Source organism: Chinchilla lanigera, unplaced genomic scaffold (genome assembly GCF_000276665.1).
Source record: "Chinchilla lanigera isolate Chin_1 unplaced genomic scaffold, ChiLan1.0 scaffold00008, whole genome shotgun sequence".
NCBI lineage: Eukaryota > Metazoa > Chordata > Mammalia > Rodentia > Chinchillidae > Chinchilla > Chinchilla lanigera.
The window spans coordinates 12,508,412-12,531,990 of NW_004955409.1; the positions used below are offsets into that span (position 1 = coordinate 12,508,412).

General features: G+C 39.4%; 1 protein-coding gene across 1 annotated transcript in view; it reads left to right on the top strand.

The window, feature by feature from the left end:
* Positions 1-23,348, top strand: part of L2hgdh (L-2-hydroxyglutarate dehydrogenase) — a 46,757-nt gene extending 23,409 nt beyond the window's left edge. The window contains exons 7-10 of the mRNA XM_005376827.1: positions 11,843-12,010; positions 13,076-13,233; positions 14,350-14,481; positions 22,771-23,348. Coding sequence (XP_005376884.1) covers positions 11,843-12,010; positions 13,076-13,233; positions 14,350-14,481; positions 22,771-22,966 — 654 coding nt within the window. The 3' untranslated portion in view covers positions 22,967-23,348. The remainder of the gene's footprint in view (positions 1-11,842; positions 12,011-13,075; positions 13,234-14,349; positions 14,482-22,770) is intronic.
* Positions 23,349-23,579: the final 231 nt, after the last annotated feature.

Sequence of the window (23,579 nt, forward strand, 5' to 3'; positions counted from 1 at the left end):
AGAGAAGAAGCATGACCTTGAACTCACCACCAGGTAATGCTTACCAAAACCTTAATTTCCTCAGTGCCAGTGCCAGTGACACATGCCTGTAATACCAGCCACTCGTTAGGCCAAGGAGGATCACAGGTTGAAGCCAGCCTGAGCAACTGTAGCAAGACGCTGTCTCAAAATAAAATTTTAAAGGCCTGGAGGTGTAATTAGTGGTAGAGCACTTGCCTAGTATGTTCAGGGCACGGAGTTCCATCACCAGTACTGAAAACAAAGCAAAACAAAAGTTGGATTTGAGAAACCCTAATTATGGGAGGAACCCCAGTGGGTGTGTTAATCACTTACTGTGCTACATCTGTTGAGACCGTCAGAGGGGCACCCCTGCCTTGCAGCGTTTTGCTTCCCCACCCTCCTCCCTGCCCTACATCCTGCATTTGCCCACTTCGCCACTTTGAGTTGTGCTTTGGTTTTACAGCTTCAGCCTATGGGGAAGGTCGTTGTGTCACTCACTGTGGCTTCTGCAGTGGTTGACTACATACGTTGCTGTGTTACACAACATCTTGCTCTGAGAACTGTCAGGAGAAATTACTCCCAGCTCTTCTGAGAATAGTTTTGTTCCTCCTAAGCACAGGTTGCTTACTTTCGTTTTTATTTTATGGACACTAAATCATTTAACTGATTGCATGGTCCTGTTTGCATTGGCTACAGTGACACTCAGAGACAAATTTGTTTCCCTTCCTGCCAAATAGCTAGAGTCGTAAGTGTACATTTTTATTTTTATGTACTAACATCCCTCTTCATCTTTGCACCCTCATTTTTTGTGTGCTCCAATTTTTTGGAATCATGTCATACAGCAGATTCTAAGACCATAGATTCATGAGTTTGTACAAAGAATGGCCAGCATTGATACAAAAAAAGAGATAATCCCCAGCCTTGGAGGACTCACCTCATACTCTCCAGGAGTATGTTACCCTAAATGGTAACCACAATCCTGACCTCTTACCGCATAGGTTATTGAATTTATGTTTGTGGAATCATATGGTATGTGCTCTTTTATCGTCTTTTGTGTCTTTTTTATTCAGTATTATGAAAGTTGTCCATACTGGTGCATGTAGTCATAGTTTGTTGCCATTGTCATGTATCTAATGCTGTCTATTATGTGAACGTAGCATGATCTGTTCTGCTGGTGGTGGGGATTAGGATAGTTTTTCAATGGGGAGCCATTCCAAATGGTATGTCTGTGACCTTTCACATGTTTCAGTGAATACATGTTTGTATTTCTGTCAGGCAGATACCTAGGAAAGAAATACCTAGGTTGCAATTTTTATATGCATATATTTCCAAAGTATGTGTTCCAGTTGGTAGTCTCATCAGTAGTGTGTAGAGTTCCAGCTGCTCCACAACCTCACTACCACTTACTATTTGTTTTCATTTTAACCATTCTGGTGGGTATGTAAGACAGTTTGAGTGTCCCTCGTATGAAGTGGACAAGATCAGGAATGTTTCAGATTTCAGAGTTTTTCAGATTTTGAAATATTTGCATAGGCTTTATCACTTGAGCATCCTGTAGCTTAACTAGTAGTGTTACATTATGCTTTTAATGTGTATTTGCCCAGTGGCTCAAAGTTATATACCTGTTCATATGCTAATGTTGACCATTTGGGTATTTTCTTTTATGAAGTACCTGTTTGACTTTTTGGCCTATTTTCCTATTGGGCTTACTGTTTTTCTTATAATTATTAATTCTTAATAATTTTAGAGGCTCACTATATACTACAGTTTGGATGAATTTTTTTGCACATATATGTATGTTTGTAATATATGTATATACCTAAATATGTATTACAGATATCTTTCACCTCTCTGTAACTTGTCTTTTCACTTTAATAGTGTCTTTAGGTGAACAGAAGTTCTAAATATTAGTTTAGTCATTTTAGCAATTTATGCATCTGTTTTTCTTTTATGTTTAGTACTTTTTGTTTTCTGTTTGAGAAATCTTTGCCTATTGCAAGGTCTTGAAAATATTCTGTTTTTTGTAAAATTTTTATTGTTTTACTTTTCACATTTAGATCTATAATTCATGTGGAATTGATTTTTATATATGCTATAAACTTCAGAGTACATTTTATTTCCCCCAACAAATATCCAGCTGACCCAGCATCATTTACCACGAAGACCTTTACTCTCCCACTGTATTGCAGTATTCTTTTGCAGTGTCGGGGGACGGTGTTTGGACTCTGTCCTGTCCGCTTGTCTCCTGCACTGCTTCCCAATTCTTCATTGCTGTAGCTCCAGTAAAAAGAAGCCTGGTTAGCTGAGCAGAGGAGGTTGGCTTTGTAGGCAGTTAGGTACTTACAAAAGCAAAAATAAGGAACAAAAAGCAGATCGGTTGTTTTGAAGTTATTTTCCTTTCAGGGTTAGAATAAAGGGAACTTTCTTAGAATGCTGGCTAAAACTGGTCTTTTTGGGATTTTGGCTGTTACCTGTCCGTCCTGATTTCTTGGAAGGTCAAGTAAACAACTTTATCTGGTGCCATGGAACTCCAGCATGAGTAACTCTGTTTTGGTTTGATCTGGCGGTTTTTAGTACAGGAACTCAGTCCAGAACCATGGCTTCCCACACATTGTATTGAACAAGTGCTTCCGGAAAGTGCGTTAGTCTTGTCACTGTTTCATTATGTGATTCTGGTGGAATTTAAATACAAAACTAAGATGTCAGAACATCATGGGCATGATCCTACCAGGTATTACTTTGGAGAATAAAGTAATTTATAACCTTCAAAAGTGAGTTTTTGACAGTTTTTAAAACTTTTATTTGCTAATGAAAAGCTCTTTAAAATTTAATCACTGGTGTCAAAAAAGAAAAAAGGATATATGAGCTGACTCCACTATAGATTTGGTTGTGATGTGAAAATAACTTAATTTTGGAATTTAAAAAGCAAGATTTCTGGTTTTCTGGTGGCACTGAAATTTGGGAGATTTAGGAGATCATATCTGATTGTTATGTGTTACAGATCCTTGTAAAGAGCTTTAAAGAGGGGCTGGGGATATAGCTCAGCGGCACAAGTGCCTGCCAGGAAAGCTCAAGGTCCCAAGTTGGAGTCCTGGTACTAAAAAAAAAAAAAAAAAAAGCTTTAAAGAGAGAGATAAAAAGGAACTGAAACACATGATTCTTTATATCAGGCTTTATTATTTAAACAAAACAAAATTTTCCGCATATTATAAGCGCTAAACTAGGTCAGGATATTGTTCTTTGCACCTGACATGTGCTCTTGCTAGGTTCTTGGAGAGAATAGATGAAATACGTGTGCATATGTAGTAAAACTACACGTGTGCACATTTCTTTTTGGTCTTACAAAGGAAGAAACTAGCTGTTACTTTCCCACGGTCACAAAGCCCCTAAAGAGTGTCCCACTACAAGAACTGACTCAGAACAGATCTTCTTTTTCTCTGTTCAAAGAAAATTTTCCTGTATGCTATGTGCCAAACACCACAACTTGATAACTTGGGAAAGAGATGCTTCCTGCTTCTCTCTGAGGCCTCTGCAGAAGTGCGATGCTATGGATAATGGCAACTTGTAGTCATTAAGGTGTGAGAATACATAGTAGGAAATGTAATGTGGTTATTTCATAAAAGTGTCCTGAATAAATTCCTCCCTTTCTCCAGACCTCACCTCTGCTTCCAGGAACATTGAGCAGAATTTCTATGGCACAGGAATACTTCTGATTCCCTTAGGACATCTAGAAAAAAGTTTATCAGGGCAGCTCTAAAGGACTTCTTGGACCAGTTCCTTTAAGAAGAAGACTAAGTACTCCCCAGGGGAGACTCTTGGAAAATTTTTAACTGCCTCTGTAAACTTTGCCTTCGGAGGACAACTCCTCACAGCTCTCTGGGCAGATCTTAACTACGCCCTCCGACCTCAGTTCTGCCAATCATTCCACCTTTTCTTTTAATGTTACTGGTCACGCACATGCTTGTTTGTTCCTGTCTCCTGGCTGAGTCTGCTCTCAACTTTCCCTGACCCGCTCGCCTGGCTCTTGCCCACGACCTGCCACGGCCTCAGATGTCAAGCTGTAGCCTGCTGACCTGGCCAGTGCCTGCCCTGCCTCCCGGCTGACCGTCACAGCCAGCCTGTGCTCCAGCCCCATCTCGACTTGGCCGCCTGCGCCCTGCCACCAGTCCCTGGCCGGGGCACTGGGCTGCATGCTGGCAGGGGCTCTCTCCACATTTCCCCAGCGCACGTACGCGAGGGTAGCGGGAACACCAACTTCACTCTAGAGGGAGCAAGGCGAGAAAGAGAAAGAAAAGAAGGAAGACCTTCTAGAGGAGGTCCGTCCAAAGCGGGTGGTGAGGATCCAGAATAGCAAAATTAATTCCTTTAAGGAAGAAAGTTGTTTTCTGATTATAGGGATTTTTTTTAAAAATTAGCTAGCATTATTTCTGTTTGATGTATCATATATGTAATAATCATTAAATTTAGGTATTTAATGGAACAACTTTTTGTGGTTGTTTTTTTTTTGTTAAAACTATCAACTAGGCATAGTGGCATGGGCCTGTAATATTAGCACTCAGGAGGCTGAGGCAGGAGAATCTTGAGTTTGAGAGCAGCCTAAGCTATATTGCGAGTTCCAGGTCAGCCTGGACTGTATTGCAAGATCTGTCTCAAAAGAAAGAAAAAAAAAGACTGTCAATTTTTTCCAAGCAAAGATAATATGTGTTATTCATCAAAATAAAAATGTAAATAAATTCAGCCCCAAATAAAATTTTGAGAAAATCTCATTGGTTGTTGATTACATTGTTTGACTTTTTTCATAATTCTGTCTTAGGGTCTAATGGCTATTGATTGTCCATACACTGGCATTGTGGATTATCGACAGATAGCTTTGTCGTTTGCCCACGATTTCCAAGAAGCAGGTGGCTCTGTCATCACCGATTTTGAAGTGAAAGATATTGAAATGGCCAAAGAAAGCCCTTCCAGCAGTAAAGATGGTAAGCCACCCTCATCTTTCCTGTTGAAAACCTGAACTGACTTTTAGTGAAGTTTCAGAGAGTTTCTGTCTGAGGTGATATGGTAGGAGGCCCACCTGGAGGAGAGCTAGAGGAGGGTGCAAGCCAGAGCGGGTGCAGAGAGACGAGGTGAGAGAGACACCAGGGAACCAGAACTCCTGGGAGGAGCTGGTGCTGAAAGCACCCATCAGACAGTCAGGCTGGTACTAAAATCAGAGCTACCTGGGAAGTGTATGGACAGTTATTCCCCAGCCTCTTCCCTGCCCTGCAGGTGAGAGGTAGAATCTCTCACTGGTGCTTGTTTAAAATACAGATTTTAGCATCATCCTGACCTAGTGACCCTGACTTGGGATACAGGCTTAGGAACAGTGGCAGTTGGTGATTTTTGAGTACTTTCAAGTTTCAGAATAGCAGCCCCCAGCCATAGAAAAGACTCAGACATTCTGCAGCCCCTAACCTTCCGCTTTTTTATTTATTTACTTGCTTGAAGTACTGGGAAGTGAACCCATGCCTTCACACTGAGAGACATCACCAACTTTTTTTTATCTTGAGACAAAGTCTTAAGTGACTAAGTTGCCCAGGCAGGGCTTGAATTGTCCTCCTCAGCTTCCCAGAGTGCTGGGATTATAGGTGTGTGCCACCACACTTGGCTTCCATCTCATTTTAGAGTTTGTTTTTGTTTTTCTTTGAGGACACTTATTTTTTCTTTTAGTCAAATGAAAGATTTATAAGCTTTCTATTTGTTTCAGGAAAATTCAAAGGAGTGAAAAGTAGTGTTCAGTTCTTTTCACCTTGACAGGTTTTAAAGGCATCCTTGGCATCTGAACTATTCAGCCAGTATGCTTTAAAATTCTAGGATGATGAAAAAAATTTTTAAATAAGATCGTTATAGGTAGATAGCATAATGAATTGAATTCGTGATGTAGGTAGATTGTCTTCTTAATTTTCTATATATAAGCTTTTTAAGATCTTAAGATCTCATGTATCTGAGTGGGAACTAATTTTATAAGTGGTCAGTTTATTGTTGGAATTTTTGTGTTATGATAACTCTTGCTTCTCTAAGTAGCCCAGATGCTGCGTGGAATCTGGTGACCAGCATTTGCATAATGCAGTCTTTCGTACTGTAGCTTCATCTCTGGGAAAATTAACACTGAGTTGTGACAGCCCACTGTTCAGTGCCCAGTGAAAACTAGGACTATCTGTTTTGGCATTGAGGTGGGAATGGTTGTAAGTGTAGATTAAACAACTTGAGACAAGCTAAAAAAACTTGTCAATTTTATATATTGTCAAGTATGAATCTGTTTAATCTTGTTACTTGGTAAAAAAAAAACCCTCAGAATGAAAAACTGGGTCCAATTATGACAAAAGAAAGTCACTTACGTTTGGTATTAGTTAAATTTGTTACTAGTCATTTAAGTTGATTAAATAATGATGGTCTGCTTTTACTAAAAAAAAAAAAAAAAATCTTTCACTGATTCTTTGTTTTTCAGGGATGAAATATCCAATTGTGATAAAGAATACAAAGGTAAAGAGTCTTAAGCAAAACTGTTGTCCACGTTCATGCCTTCCTTTAAAAAAAAAAGTTGAATTAACCCACAGGGCTCTGTTTTAAGTCACTGAGTGAAATTTCCCTAATGTAAAAGTAATTCTGAGGGGAATTCTTTTAGAGCAGATTAACAGCCTTCATTTTAAGAAAAATCTCAGCTTGGGAAGTCTTCATGAAGCGGCAGTGCTGGCAAAGAATAGATCGGACTTTAAGGCCACCTGGAGTGTTTATTTTTAAGGCAAAACATAGGTATTTTGTCACTCTGCCAACCCTAGCAATTTGAAGACTGTGGGAGGACACACAGGTTGTGCAGAGGGAGGTGGTCTGTTTTCCTTCAGCTTGGCGTGACCAAAGCAAGAACCATTGAATGGTGTGGAGCACTGGGTCCCTGTGTCCTGGGGACCCATCAGGAGAATAGAGTTCCTTTTGTGTGTGCAGGATTTACTGGAGGAATTAGGCCCTGCACACTGGTGAAGGGCTGGGGATGCAGAGGTCAGAAGGGAGTTGTTTGGTCCGAGGTTCTACATCCTGGGGTCTGATAAGCAGGTGTCCAGCTGTTGACTGGAGAACTGCAGACAGGAAGCTCCTGAGGAGGTCTGTAGGGAGCCTTTGCCTCTGTGTAAACACCCAGGTAGGGGCTGGGGCAGCTGTTCGTCAGTAGGGACAGTAACTGGACACAGAGCTGGATATGGGGCTAGATTTGCTGGGTAGTGGGTGACTGCCACCACGCTGGACAACCTTGGGAAGATGACTGCTGCTTTACTTCTGCCTGCCAGGTTGTGTGAGATCCTGTTTTTGTCAACTTTAAGTTGGAAACATAAAAGAGAAGGGGAGCCTGTCAAGCATATCCCCTAGCTTAATCAGACCAACACAGTACGAATCCTTCTAGTCCACCTCAGCAGTGTAGCATCCATCTGTGCCCCTTATGATCACATTTAGCTTCCAAATAAAAAAGTATTAAAGTTGTGCTTGTGCTTAAAAGGTGTAACTGTGCCTCATAGAACCAAAACCATACTCTGTCCAAAAGAGATACAAGATCCACTGTGTTGTCTTTGGGGGTGTTTGTTCTGAGTCACACTCGCCCTTTGAAATCCTATAACTCAAATACAGTGGTAACGTGGGACTCATCATTAACTGGTTGTGGGAGGTTGACAAGTACTAAACAAATGGTTTTGGCTGGAAAAGGTAGCAAGTGTGATGCAGTCAACACTGACAAGCCGGGCATGGTGGCACACACCAGTAATCCCAGCCCTGGGGAGGCTGAGGCAGGAGGATTGTGCGAGTTTGAGACCAGCCTTGGCTACAAAGTGAGCTCAAAGCTAGCTTGAACTGTATAGTGAGACCGTGTCTCAAAAAGACAAAAAAAAAAAAAAAAAAAAACCACTGACAAGTTCTAGTTTACACATTGAGTACTAAACAAATGATGAGTGCAGAGACATTTAGTTTCGTTTAAAAAATGCATCAGTGTCAAATTCAATGCATTTCAGAGCAGTCGACTGCCGAGGTATAGTTGACTGTATTGAGGTATACTTAGGGCAGCCACTATTTGAGCATCTTAGACTAGGTTAGTAGTTCTCAATCGGAAGTAATATTGTGCTCCAAGAGACATTTGGCAATGTCCAGAGACATTTTTGGTTGTCACAACTAGGAGGGGCAGGTCTACTGACATTTCACGGGTACAGGCCCAAGAAGAGGCCTTCCAAGTAAAGAAATATCCAGACAAAACTTGTGTTAGAGAATGGGAGAATAGTGCAGATGGGTGTGTTCAGTCCCAGGCTGTCATAAACAAACACCACAAACAAGGTGGCTGAAAACAGAACTTCAGGACAGTGTCCCTGGGGAAAGAGGCTAATTTACATCTGCAGAGCAGGTTGTCTTGTCTACTGGTTATTCAAATCTTTGACTCAGTGAGCATTCATATTGAATTCAAGTATCTTTACCCTCCTAGCCTGTTTAGATTGGTCCTTTCACATCTCTTCTTCAGAACTTCTTTTCCTGGACAACCAGGCAAACCATTTCTTCAGTACTGCACATGAAACATTGTCAACCATGTGTACCTCTGGCCATCTGTCCTTCTGGGTCAAATAAACTAGCTGTGATGTTCAAAGATCTGCCTCCTGGGTGTCTAATGCTGTAGCTCTTCACTTTCCAGTGGGCTAAATGTTGTGCAGAGCCACTTGTAAACCGAGTCTGTATTTCTTCTTCCCTGGCCAACTGGTCATAGAGAACGCCCTGTGGGCCTGTAGGCACAAGTTGAGAAGAACAAGGTACTTTTGTAGGAGTAGATGTCGTGAACCACATGCCTCGGTAACTTATATGTGCCTGCAGGACCTGTAAAACTCTAATCTTATGTATTACACCTCCTCTTGATGATGGAGTGCTGTTGTACACACCCAGTTTTGTGGCTTGGTGAATCAGACAACACCCAGTTAATAACGGGTAGTTCACATGGTAACTTGGTGACCTGTGGTCAAATGTTTAGTCAAAGCCAGAAGCGCTTTCTCAAAAGGAAGATTATTATTTACAGAGGATGGTGTTAGCTTCTCCTCCAAAATCCTAACATTCTGTATTGTGATTTGCCTGTGAGGGCCTGCTAAAGCCTTTGTAAAATATCACTGCCTATTCCAAACACTTTGGTTTGGAGACCCCCTAGATCAGGTGGGCAAGTAGCAGAGTAACCAGGGTCTCCACTTAAAGAAACAGGAGAAGCCTATTTCTGTCCCTGCCCTCATCATGGGAGATTTTCACTCAAGCGTGGCACCATGTGATAGAAGACCTGCAGGGCCCTGTGGGACACTGGTGGCTATGTGTTCTGTCCAGTTACTGTAGAAGCGTTGCTTATCTTGGCATTTTCCTTTAGTATAGTTTCTGGGATTCAAATTCAAATTTTGCACCCACTTATCAGATTGAACTTTTGTGCCTTATGAGGAGTTAAAAGAAAAGGAATTTTAAAAATTAACTTGGAGGATTTGCAGATTAAAATTTATACATGAGACAAGGAGAAACGTCTTTTTTATTTATGAAAGAGGCCTAGAGACAGTTTGTTTTTAAAAGGAAATTTATAATTGAGCAAATATATCATTCAGTGTTGACCTAAATTTTAATTTGGAAGTGAATTAGTATGTTACTGAATTTAATGATTGTTTCATGTAAAACATGATTTCAGAGACCTGTGACCATTGTTAATCATGTCTTCCTTTAAAACTGTTGAGTTGTTTTTTAAAGAGAAGTATTGCATGCTGGTACTACTCTATCAATTTTGTTGTTATCTATACATTTATCATAACACTTATCTACATTTCATGTTCCAAGAATAAAAGAATTGCTGATCTTTTAAAGTAGGAACTGGTAGATATATATCACAAAAAGGTATTTCTTGTACTTCTGGTACATAACTGTAGATGAACAGGAAAGATATTAGCCTACTCAGAAGGAAGCAGTTTTTGCTGTTGTTGTTGTTGTTATCACTGACATAGCCTTCCTGACTTCAAGGGTCTTGCAAGTATCATGAATTAGTCTAGCTGACTCAGATTTACTACAGAGAAGTTTAATCTGAGTTTTCTCAAAATGTGACTTATATAACTCTTGAAAAGAGGCTTACATTTCTGACCAAAAAAATAGGGTGCATATAGAACAGAAAATATAGTTTAGTAGAATAAGGCCGAGTCAGTGAGGGATGGAGAGAGAGAAAGGAAAGAAGGAAAGAAGGAAAGAAAGAAGGAAAGAAGGAAGGAAGGAAGGAAGGAAAGAAAAGAAAGAAAGAAAAGGAAAGAAAGAAAGAAAGAAAGAAAGAAAGAAAGAAAGAAAGAAAGAAAGAAAGAAAGAAAAGGGAAAAGGAAAGGGAAAGGGAAAAAGAAAGAGAAGAAAGAAAGAGAGAAAGAGTGAGTTGAAACAGATGAGAACTCCAAGTCTTCAGAAGTAGATTGCTTGGAAATGAGAACAGAAAGGTACCAGGAGCAAAGAGTTGCTACTTCTTTATAAGTAGGCCTCGGTGTGATGGTGGTGTATACTCGGCATCCCAGTTACTTGGGAAGCTGAAGTGGGGTGTCTGCTTGGGCCCAGAAGTGCTGGGCCAGCTAGGCAATGTAGTGAGGTCCCACCTTAAGAAAAGAAAGGAGAGGAGAGGAGAGGAGAAAGGAAAAAAGAAGGAAAAGAGGAGGGGGAGGGCGGGGAGGGGAGGAGAGGGGGAGCAGAGGAGGAGAGTAGAAGGGAGAGGTGGGGAAGAGAAGGGAAAGGAAGGGAAGGAAAGGAGAAGGAAGGGAAGGGAAGGGAAGGGAAGGGAGGGGAGGGGAGGGAAGGGAACGAAAAGATGAGAATTAGTATCTAGTGGTGAATTCAGGTCAAATGATATCATTTAGGAAATAGGGTGGTAAGTTGGCTAAGCCTGGCAGGATGAACTAAAGCTAAAAATATGCAGCTAGTCATGGAATAAAATTTGTGGGAAATTATAACAACCTAAGGTTAGTATTCTCCTAATCATGAAAGCATACTTTGGCTGTAGTGTGTGCTCTCACTAAATGTGGGCTGAGCGAATGCGGTCTCTAAAGTAGCCTCAGTTTGCAAAGTATAAATTGAGCCAGAAGGAGAAACTGCTCAGTGGGTAGGTTACTGTTGGAACCGAGTGGGATTATTGAGTACAGAACAACCCAACCATGACAGAATGACTGCTCAGATAGGATGGAAGAAACGTTCTGAAATTGAGAAGAGGCCGAATTGGCAGAGGTCATCTAAACAAAGTCTGCTGCTTCCTGTAACAAATAGTTAAAGAGTTGTATGCTAGGTCCTAGTAGAATAAGTGTGTGTGTCTATGCATGCATGTGTATCTTGTATCCTTAGTAGGTAAGCCATTATTACCTCTAACTTAAAGTACAGAATTTAGGTGACATCCTGTTGCCGCTGTATTGTTTCTAGCTGTCACCTAAATGCTGAAGAACTTATTTTGCTGATATGTACGTTGAAATTTCTTTTTCAGAAAAAAGTCTGTTTCTATATCCCTATTTTCTCTTCTGTCATTTCTTTTTCCCTCTTGACCTTTCTGCTTCTACCTATACAAATCATGCTTTTTAAAAAAATATTTTATTTTTTGATTAGTATATATTAGTTGTACATATTAATGGGGTTCAATGTGATAGTTCTACATATACAGCATGAACTGATAAAATCCAACCTTCCTCCCACTTTTCAACCTCCGTTAATTACTATTCCATGTTCAGGTCAAATTTTTTAGCTTGCACACACAGAAGATTACCACCTGTTCTCTCTTACGTATGGAAGCTAATCATGCTCTTTTATTTTGCACCAGAGAGAGGAAATTCGATGTCAGTATGTTGTGACATGTGCAGGACTTTACTCAGACCGTATTTCAGAGTTGAGTGGCTGCAGTCCTGATCCTCGAATTGTACCATTCCGGGGAGATTACCTGCTTTTGAAGCCAGAAAAAAGCTATCTTGTGAAAGGAAATATTTACCCGGTAGGTAATGATGTTTCTGCCTTCTCATCTTCTCAGGCTGGTTGTAGACATAAAGGAAACACAAACATGTGGAGTAAGAGAGGAGAGACCTGTGGCACTCACTTGTAATCCTAGCTACTCAGGAGGCTGAGGCAGGAGGATCTAAAGACTGTCTCAAAATGAAAGTTTAAGGAATAGAGATGCACACACAGGTTAGTGGTAAGGTATTTGTGCAGCATGGTATATGCAAGGCGCTGGATTCCTAGTTCCACCAAAGGGAGTGGGGGCTAGAGGGCTATTTATGTTGTTAAATTGCTAGATCTGTAGACTAATATCCTGGTCATTAAATTATAATTAATTGCATACAAGTCTCTGTCTCCAGAAGGCAAGAGTGCATTATGGGAAGTGCTAGCAAGAGAGAAGCAGATTCTTCCTGCTCTCTGGCAGAGGGAGACACACAGGGGAACTTTCCCAGATACCCAGCCCTCTTTCTCTCCTCACAGAAAGGGGATGTGGCCACTCTGTAATCCCAGCAGGCAGAAAACAGAGGCATTTAAGTGAAAACGTCATTCTTCTGTCTGAAACTACCCTGGAAATGAATGAATTCCTTCAAATATATATTAAGTTGACCCAGATGCAGTTGATTCAGCTAATACTTAACTATTTGATGTTTTCGACCTTGCCAAACTATCAAATTCATTTGCTTCAGTCCCAGACAATCCCACTTTATAAAAGCCTGTTCAGTGAATCTGGCTTTTTTCTCGTAGCAGCCCTGATTTTACTGGCAAGTCACAGACATCCCTAGATGTAGAAAGGAGAGGTAATAATCTGAGGTAGAGAGCTCACCTTTTGTATTCTTCACCCAGAAGGAAGGATAGGGTAGTGTGCATTTCTGTCCGTAGCATCCAGGTTTCTTAGGTGGCATTTCTGAGCAGAAGCACGTTAATAGGAAAACATCTGAGTACAGCTCAAGTGCAGATGACATGCATAGAAGGAAGTGTTTCTATTACAAATTGGGTATTTGTTTCTGTGCTAAAGTAGAATGTGAAATGGCTCTAATAGTTGCTTGCTGTATTAAATCTATAGGTCCCAGATAGCCGGTTCCCTTTCTTAGGAGTTCACTTTACGCCAAGAATGGATGGTAGTATTTGGCTGGGGCCTAATGCAGTACTTGCCTTTAAACGGGAAGGTTATAGACCCTTTGACTTCAGTGCCAGAGATGCCATGGATATAATTATCAACAGGTAACAACTTTCCTTTGAAAAATTTTTTTACATTGAGTGCAGTGGTGCCCTTCTGTAGTTCCAGCTGCTTGGGAGCCCAACAAAAAAGGATCAGAAGTTTGAGGCCAAGGCAATCTGAGATGTGATCTCAAAAAAAAAAAAAAAAAAATATATATATATATATATATATATTTTGATGTGGAAAATTTTGATCTTCTTCTGGGATGAATCCCCGTGTTTGTGATTGGAATATTGTTTTTATTAAACTAAATTAAGATTGTTGTAGAATAATTTTTGATTGTTTCCTTGGTGCTGGGGAGTGAACTCAGGAGCGCTCATAACAAGCATGAGTGCCCCCACTGAGCTACAACCCCAGCTCTAAGAATAATGCTTTAACTACTTCAAGAAAATTCTGATGAGCCAGGGTGATATCCTGGTTAAAAGAAAGTAAGATCAAGAGGAATCATTCATACATCCAGCAATCCAAATCATATCACTCACTTTCTAGTTGAGTTTGAAAAAGAAAAAAAGGTTCTTTCAAAATCAGTAAATGGCTTACTTTGATAAGAACATTTCAAGTCAGTCCCATTACTTTGTAAACTACTGAGGAAACTGTGGATTACCAAACCTGTTTCCTTCTGTGGAAAACTAACAGTACTGTTGTGTTGGTCTAAGATGCAGATGCTTCACTACTGTAAGAAATAACATCAGGAAGTATTTAAAGACCTGCTAATGTAACCCCAATACTCTGAAAGGTTGAGGCAGGATGATCACAAGTTCAAGCCCCGCCTAGGAAGTTTAGTGACTCAGCAACAAGGCTGTCAGCACTCTTTGGGAATTCAGGGTGTTGATTGCTTCAGTTGATGAAGTTCCCTTCTTATATTGGCCAAAAGTTGATTTTCTTTTAATATGTAGTTCTTCTGACTTTGCCTAGATTTCTGTGATACCACCAAAAAAAGAAAAGAATCTAATAGTTGTAAAGGTGCTTTATGCTAATAAAGAATTCCTTTCTCTGTTAAAGAATTTTGTTTCTGTGATACCACCAAAAAAAGAAAAGAATCTAATAGTTGTAAAGGTGCTTTATGCTAATAAAGAATTCCTTTCTCTGTTAAAGAATTTTGTTTTGTTTGCTTTCAGTGGCTTAAGTAAACTGATTTTCCAGAATTTCTCCTATGGAGTTAATGAAATGTATAAAGCCTGTTTTCTTGGTGCAACAGTGAGGCACCTTCAAAAGTTTATCCCTGAAATTACTACCAGTGATATACTCAGGTAAGGAAAACTGATCAGTGTTATAAATACATTCCTGATCTTGGTGAATTTGAGAGATAGGTCCAACTTGGTGATCACTAAGCACACTTTGCCCACTGACTCTTTGCTCTTTCTTTCCTAACAAATTATTAAATTCCTTCTGCAAGGCATGGAGTAAGCATTGCTATGTTATGGCCCTTGTTTCTGGGCCACTTGTAATTAGCTACACCTCTTTATACCGCTAAATTAAACTCTCCATCTTCGCTTCCCTGTGATGCCACCTTAGCCTTTGTGTTGAGCTCTCATGCATGCTAAAATCATCCTGTCTGAATTTTTTTTAAGTCTCCTGGACACTTGCTGTGTGATTCCACAACCTTTTGACTTTCATTCTGTGTAAAAGAATAGATTACCATGTTAACTAATTAGCTAATAAACACATTAAAACTTTATACTTTGGTCAGTTCTTAAAACCTTTATAAACACATTTGTAGACCTGGCCAGCTCACCTTGCTCCCTCTCTGCTCCTTTGTTCTTTATCAGACCCTCTGAGACTACTGCAGGATAGCAGGGGGAAGCAGTGTGGTAACAACCAAAGTCCTTGCTGCAGGGGTGTAGGGCAAAGTAAAGGTGACATGTGTCGTGTGTGTGTGTGTGTGTGTGTGTGTGTGTGTGTGTGTGTATTCTTTTCCTTAGATATGTCTTTCCAGACTCACTGTATAGATTATCCTAAATCCCAGCCAAGCCTATTTGTTTTTCCTCTCTTGTGATATTTTTAGAACCTTCACCTTTTTCGCTGAACAAGCCATTTGTTAGGCCCAATCAGCAGTGTACTCTGGGGTACTCACCCTGCACTTACAGTCCATCCTTCACAACTCTCCAGAGTACTGTCTACTCCTCTGTAACAGCTGCTGAGCTAGCCTGGTGTAGAGTGTCAGCAGGCTTGACTGGATCTGGGAAGAGAGCAGCAATCACGTCAGCTGTCTCCCTTCAGGGATCATCCTGGTCTAAATCTGACTCTAATGTATCATTCTGGGACCGGCCTCTGCAAATTCTTAGAAGAACTATTAAATCAGCTAATATTTTTACTCTTATCTAATTTGCCCTTCTACTCACCTTCTGAAATGGAAGAGATAAAAATATCTGGGCTGTAGTTTCTCAGTGATTTGCTTTTAAAGACTTGCAGTGTTTTATATCTGAAAACAGACTGGTCAGATCTGGTTTCTGTTACTGGCTATTAATATTCCTTGGGAAACACACCAGGTCAGCATAGTGAATTCTATGTAGAAATGGCTGTAGTGAATTCAAAACCCATATTCAGTCAGCACCCTCTCATAGAAACCCTTCATATGGTAAAGTGAGACTTGGGGCTTATGAGTGTTAGCGATTCCTGTCTCTGGGTGTAAGATGGGAATTTGTTACCAGCCTCGTTGGCAATGTAGGCAGATGCATCTGAGGACAGATTCAGCTCAAGCACAGAAGAGTTCCTTTTTCAAGACAGAGATGCTGGGGACAGTCAGCAATTACATTTGTTTCTACTCTTGATTCCTGTAGCTATTAAATGCAGGGAATTATCAATAAGAAGGAATAGAAGAAGATATATTTGATGTTATTTATAGAAGTTTAAAAACAAGCATAATAATACCACACATTGTTTATGGATTCACATGTAATATATAAATAAAAACAAGCATGGGACTGATAAGTACTTAAGAGAAAATCTGCTTCTGAGGAGGGAAGGAACATGATCCTGAGAATCCACAGGGGCTCCTATCATATCTCTAATGTGCTATTTCTTAAGCTGTTTTGTAACAAAATAGCTATCCACTATGTTATTCTCTATACTTTGTTACATGCCTGAATATTAAATAATAAGATCAATAGGCTTTTCCACAACGTGAAGAACAAGTCCTCCTTGTCTTATTCTTCTTGCAGCCCAGTGTATTACAAGCTGCAAATGGCCTATTAGTATTGTGTCAGAAGCAAATCCGACAGTCTTAGGTAGTAAAAGCAATAGAATTTTCACTTCCAGTGTGGCGTGTTACCCAGGGAGTACATCCTTAAACGTCAGTAGCCACCAAAGGACATCCATCTTCTTCTCATTGTCTAGCCAGAGCATTTCGGGCATTTGTTTACTAATGAACATCAGATTGGAATGAAAACTTATTACCTGCCAAGTGCATGCGTTAGGTATACAACTTCTCTTGCTTAAATGGTGATCTCTAAGGGTCTTAATTTTAGCTCTGAGCTCCTCTAATCTGTTTGGTTTGTCCTTTAATTTTGACATGCTAATCTAATAGTTTGTATCTAGTAGCACTGTAAGGATGGAAAAGATGAAGATATAAATGTGCTGTAATCCTCCCATTTTCCCACACATCGCTTTGCAAAATGTCGTATTTGTGAATTCTGGGGTAAATTTCCTTCCTTTTTTTTAAAATTTTTTTGGTACTGGAAATCAAAGTCAGGACCTTGTGCTTGCTAGGCAGGTGCTGTGCCACTGAGCTATATCCCCGGCCCTGGAGTAAACCTTCAAGACAGATGTTTTTCATCATGAATGATAACTATACCATGTCGTTGTGAAACACAAAAGCTAAACGTTTCTACAGTTAACCTGCTGTGATTTATGGTGATACAGATTAGAGTGGGTACTGTTGACATTTTGGCCCAAATAATTCTTTGTTGCCGGGGACCATCCAGTTCATTGTAGGATGTTTAACAGCATCCCTGAACTTGATTCTTCCCCCTGGTTGTGGCAACCAGAAATGTCTCCAGACGTTACCAGTGTCCTCTAGGGGGCAAAATCTCCCTTGGTTGAGACCACTAGTATCAACCTGCACACTACAAAATACTGAAAGAAAATATAATGAACTTCTTTAAAAAGCATGTACCCAAGAACGCAGGAAAGTAAGGGTTATCCCATGACCAGAATACAAAGAAGAAATTAAAAACTCTTCCTACAAAGAGCTGGTCCTGATGCTGACCAAGACAGGTAGGGAAGATTTGCTGATCTCAATACTGAGGGACTTGCGGACATGATGGCACACATTTGTAATGCCAGCACTTAGGAGGCTGAGGCAGGAGAATTGCTGTGAGTTTGAGGCCAGCCTGGGCTACATAGTAAGATGCTGTCTCAACAAAATGAGATGAAAGAAAGAGAGAGAAAGAGAGAAAGAAAACCTGAGGGGCTAGAGTTATATTTTTAATTGATGTTTGATTCACATGCAATGAAATATGTAGATCTTAAGTGCTCAGTGAATTTTTGATAGTTGTATAATTCATATATCCACCACACAAAACAAGACATAAAACACTGAATATTTGTATTTAATTGCCATTTGAGTGCTAGAAAGGAGCTCTGGGGTCTACAAAAGGTAGAAAGTTGGAACTGAGACTCAGAATAAAGCAGGACTATTGAAGGACCACATTCTTAATCAGAAGGACATTTGGAAAAACATGTTCCCCTTGGCACCCGAAAGTGTTGAGGAGCTTTGTCTGTTTTGGGGAGGGGCGGGGAGCGGGAACTTGAATGTGTACCACCTGCTTTGTTTAGTAACTGTAGCTGAGAAATTACCTTAGAAAGTGGACCCACACTTGTTCAGATCCTGCTGCAAACTAATGAACCACTCTTTCTGTCTGAATCTTGCGCTTGAGATCTCTCTCTCCTCTATTTCAGTAAATTACCACTGCCTCTCTTTTTCAGAAAAGAGAAAGTGAAAACTTAGGATAATTTAACTTTAGACTAAATATTGTTGATGCTAAGCAATTGTTGTTTTATTATTGAGAATCCTTTCAATACACACTGATGTGAAATGGTATGTTATCTAGGGTTTGCTTTAAAATAATCCAGCAGGGGAAAGTGAGTGTTGTAGGGATATTGGAGGATACAGATGAAATTAAATTGTATGTGTGTGATTGAAACATTTGTTGTACATAAAGATAATGGTAATTCATATGTGGGAGTTCATTATACTGTTCTTTTCACTTTTCTTATGTGTTTAAAGTTTCCCATAAACAAAAGCACTCCCTGGAGCCCCTGATAGAAGCAAGTGTAAAACTTGTGGAGGATTATACCCTTCATCCAGTATAATTCCCTCAGAAAAGCCCTACTGCATGCACCAGGCTTCATAGTCAGACTTACGTCACCATGCGAGTCACCAGGTGAAATAAATAGCAAAATTAGACTCCTAACAGCTATGGATAATAGTAATATTGGAAATGATAAAATGAGTATGCTTCAGTGAATTAAAAACAATGCATACAAACATGAAAAAAGAATAAAAAATACTAGGCAAAGTTTGAAATGGGCCAAGTAGAACTTCTAGAAATGAAAAAGAGAGCTTTTAAAATTTAAAACTTAAATGATTAGGCTAAACAGCTGGTTAGATCTACCTAAAGGAAAGTTAATGAATTAGAAAAAAATCTAAAGGACTTAGAAAAACTGCGAGATAAAAAAACACGTGTAGACGTTAAATGAAGAAAATGAAAAACTCCAGTTTATCTGTCATGGGAGTTTCAGAGCAATTGATAAGTAAGTTTCATCTGAATAAGTAAAACTAAAGCAAGAATGGAAACAGACTTCTAAACCGGTAGAAGAGGTTTTTAAAAATCTAGAAAACTCAGTAAGAAAGAGGGAATAGAAACCTCAGAAAAATCAGGTCAAGTAATATGATAAAAATTAAATATACTGGTAATTATAATAAATGTAAATGTGCTTAACTCAGTTGTGAAGGCAGAGATTATCAGGCTGGATTTAAGAAACACATCTAATATACTAGGAAAATGTTTATTTAAAAATGGGTAGTATGTTTATTTCAGAAAAGTATAATTTAAGGCAAAAGTATTTACTGGAAATAAAAAATTAGGAATATTGAAGACAAAGGAAATGTATTAGGGCATATCATTAGAGATAAACTTACTGCATGTAATACCATAGCTATGAAAGACAGAAGGAAAAGTTGCCATAATTGCAAGCAGAAATCAATAATTGTGCCACATGATTTTAAGACATATCAGTTGATAAAAAATGGATTAAGCATATGAAATACTAGAAGATTTGAATAAAAATACTTGTAGATCCTCTGCCCCATTACTTATATTAATTAAAGTCTTCATAGAACATTTATAAAAGCTCAAAATGTTCTAAGCCAAAAACAGGTTCTCAACAAAATTCAAAAATCTGGGGCTGGGGATTTAGCGCAGCGGCATAGCGCCTACCTGAAACGTGCGAGGTTGTGAGTTCGATTCCCGGTACCAGGGGAAAAAGAAAAAAAGACTAAAAAAACAAAATTCAAAAATGGAGCATAGAGGGCTGGGGTGGTAAACTTTTTAGAAGAAAAATTGGACATAGATAAACCATGTTCATAGTACAGTTATGATAAAGATTGGTAATAATCCACCCCTTTATGCCTGAAAATTAAGTTGGAATTGTTTACTTTCCCCATACCACCACTTCCAGTTTAAATGCATTCACCTAGACTTGAATTTTTAAGATAGCAGTAGACCCCTGCACGAGCTTTATAAAATCCTAGGTTATCCTATTTGAGACTGGGCAGAGATGTCAGACCCAGCCTTTCGTAGCTGCTTCCCCAGCTCACGTTGTGGTGCTGCCATGTGACGGGAGTGCCACGCAGGACTTCTGAGGTGAATGAGTGGAATTAGTCACATCACCTGTTGTTTCTGGACATGTTTATGTATCTAAGATACACTTTCCCATTAAATTTGCCTGTAAATGTAGCAAAATATACAGCTATAGGTATCACTACATTAAATTTAACTGAATTTACAGAAATTAATTTTGAGTCATTTGTTCATTCAGTTGTTAAAATAGTTAAAAGAATTAAAAGTTAAAATGTGAAAAGTTTCTAGCATTATTGAACACCTGCGAGAAACAAATCTAGTCAGGGAGATGAGGTAAGGTGTTACAAGAGACACTGGTGTGGCCCTCAGAGGATTTATGGCTTACCTGAAACTTCAACTTGCAATACTTATCTCAGGCGGGAGTGTTGAGAGGGGAAGCCTGCATTTATAATTTTTCTAAGAACCATGAAGTTGCCTTACATACTGAAAAAGGAATACAGTACCATGAATTTGGTAGCTTAGACATTTCATGTTGATTTGAACTAAACTGAGATCTTAAGAAAAAGCCAACCCTCCTGGCCATGCCTGTAATCCCTGCAATCTGGGAAGCTGAGACAGGAGGATCACGAATTCTAGCTCCGCCTGAGCAGCCTTGGAATTTAGCAAGATCTTGTCTCAAAAAATAAGAGTTGGCCATGTAGCTCAGTGAGAAGAACCTGTGTTTTATTCCTACTACCACTGGAGAAAAAGTGTAGGTGACATTGCACATATAATTTGTTGATATAAGAGAAATAAGTGTAGATGCATTTTTAATTGTGGTTAATTGGTATTATCTTCTAAATGTTTGGACAGAGCAGGAGGAATGTACCGATTAAACCTCTGGACAGAGCAAGGTCATTTTACATTGAACACTGAATCTTAGTGGCTGCTTATACTACTGTGTATGCCCAATATATTGATCTTCTGCCAGATACAAGGAAAGGGCCAAGAAAACTACAACATGGAGACACCTGCAACGGCAGCATTTTCTGAGAAGAGGGAGAAGTGCTGCTCTGATGGGTGGAGATAAGCAGTAAATAATGTGCAGAACGGGCCCCACGCTGGCTGATAACCTTGATTTGCATGCGTGCCCTACAGAATACCAACTTTCGTTGCTGTTATTTTTGTATTCTACAAGATGTACCAGACTCTTACCTGGAAATTCTTCCAGTTCAAAAATATCCTCTCCAGATGCGCAGCAAGCTTCTCTAGGGCAGATAACTTTACTATAATATTCCCTACTTCTTGTTATTCTTACTTCTCTGTAAAAGAACAGTGTAGTTTTGTGGCTCCAGGAAAGATAATCTCTCTGTGGTTTTTTGCTGTTAAATATAAACAGCATGAGCCTTTTAGAGTTGTTGTGAGGACAAACGAGATAATTCCTTGTACATAGTAAGCACTTGATAAGTAATAGGTATGACTACCCTTACCTGTCTTCAGCCAGGGTGAGGTCTTAGAGGACAGAGCTCTCAATTTGTTCTTTGTATCTTCCTCAAGCACTTATCGGAGTTGTCCCAGAAACTAAAAAATGTTTCACATTGTTGCCTGCTGTCTTGAGCTTGATGAGATAGCTGTATCTATATGCAGTGGTACCTCAGCTCATGAACTCAGTTCTCTCCACAACACTGGTTGCAAAACAGATTGGACAAGAACCAAATCAAATTTCCCCATAAGTCAACCCTGAACCTAACCATTGGATTTGATTCGGTTCTCGTCCAACTTGGTTTGTGACCAGAATTGTGGAAAGAACCAAGTTCGTGAACCAAAGTACTGCTTAGATCTAGATCTCTCTGTCTGTCTATCTGTCTGTCTATCTACCTATCTATCTATGAATGAACTTTTTTCCCACTGAGTTTCTTTAAAAAGTTTCAAAGCAGGCAGGTGCTTTTGGGTTTTCAAAACACTTAATTCAATTTGTAGAGCTGACGGTATAGGTCAGTGGTAGAGCACTTGCCTAGCAGGCGCAAGGTCCTGGGTCCAGTCCCTGGTACTGCAGTCAATTAATGTCACTGGTAAATTTTAACTCTTTTAAAAAATAACAGAAATCTCATTGGTAAATTCAAATATTATAAAACAGAACTTAGATAGTAGAGAGTCTCACTGCATTATATACTGCTCAGTTCATTTTTATGCTTTTCCTATCATCTCTAATTAATTATTTTCCTGATATTGAAAGTTACACTATTTTAAAACTACAAAATGAGAGCTTCTTACCTTGTAATATATTTCTGCATAAATTTTGTGTTCAATCAAGACAAAGTAGAAAAATAAATAAGGAATACAAATGAAACACTTAACTCCTATTTTCAAATTGCTTTGTATTAGCAAGAAAAACCTTATTGTTGCCATTGATTGGTGTTTTATACCAAATTCACTCACAGATTTAAATAAAAGTACTGTACATCTATGCTAACTAAACAAATTTATCTGCTACTTTTGGAAAAACGTGTTTATAAGTAACTTACCCACTTATACATTTTTTTGATAAGGATTTATTGCCCTGTTACGTAATAGGCATCATGCTTTAATCTAGGCTAAGGCTACAGGTTTGCCAGGCTGCCACTGGCAGCCTTTGGCAAACATAGCTTACTAGATTTCCACATAACTGTATTGCTTTAAGAAGACTTTGCAGATTACTAGCTCGTAACATGCTCTGTCTGTTCAGGTCAGTTGAATAACACGGTATTGCTTTTGCAGAGGTCCAGCTGGAGTGAGAGCCCAAGCCCTGGACAGAGAGGGCAACCTGGTGGAAGATTTTGTATTTGATGGGGGAGTTGGGGACTTTGGAAATCGAATTCTTCATGTGAGAAATGCACCTTCTCCTGCTGCCACTTCTTCCCTCGCAATTTCTGGAATGATTGTAGACGAAATACAGCAAAGATTTGCGTTGTAAATAATGAAAGGGGCTAGATACGCATTGTAACGTCCACATCAGCAACAAGAATGTACTGTACTAATTGCGTTTTTAACTACGATTTAAACAGATGGTTTTAAAATCTCACTTTTAGGTAAAAAATAACCAATGAATTATTAAAATTATGTAACATAGAAATGATTTTGTAAAAAGTTAAAGTACACATTCTTTCACTTTGCGAATGGAGAAAAAAGTGCAGTTTTATCTGTCCTGAATTCCTGACATCGTTAATGATCTTTTCTTACTAGTCATGATCAAAAGATTTGGCTCTTTTAGAATTTTGGGTAAAGGGGCTGGGGATTTAGCTCAGCGGCAAAGCGCCTGCCTGGCAAGCGCAAGGTTGTGAGTTCGGTTCCTGGTACTGGAGAAAAAAAAAAAAAAAAAAAAAAAAAAAAAAGAATTTTGGGTAAAGATGTCATTTAAAAAATTGATTATCAGCCAGGCATGGTGGCATGTGCCTATAGTCCCAGCTCTTGAAAAGGTGAGGCAGGAGGCTTGCAAGGCCGGGCCAACTTTGCAACTTAACAAGATGCTGTTTAAAAAGAATACCAGTAAATCAGTTTTTTTGCTTTATAACATCTAAGCTTTTTTG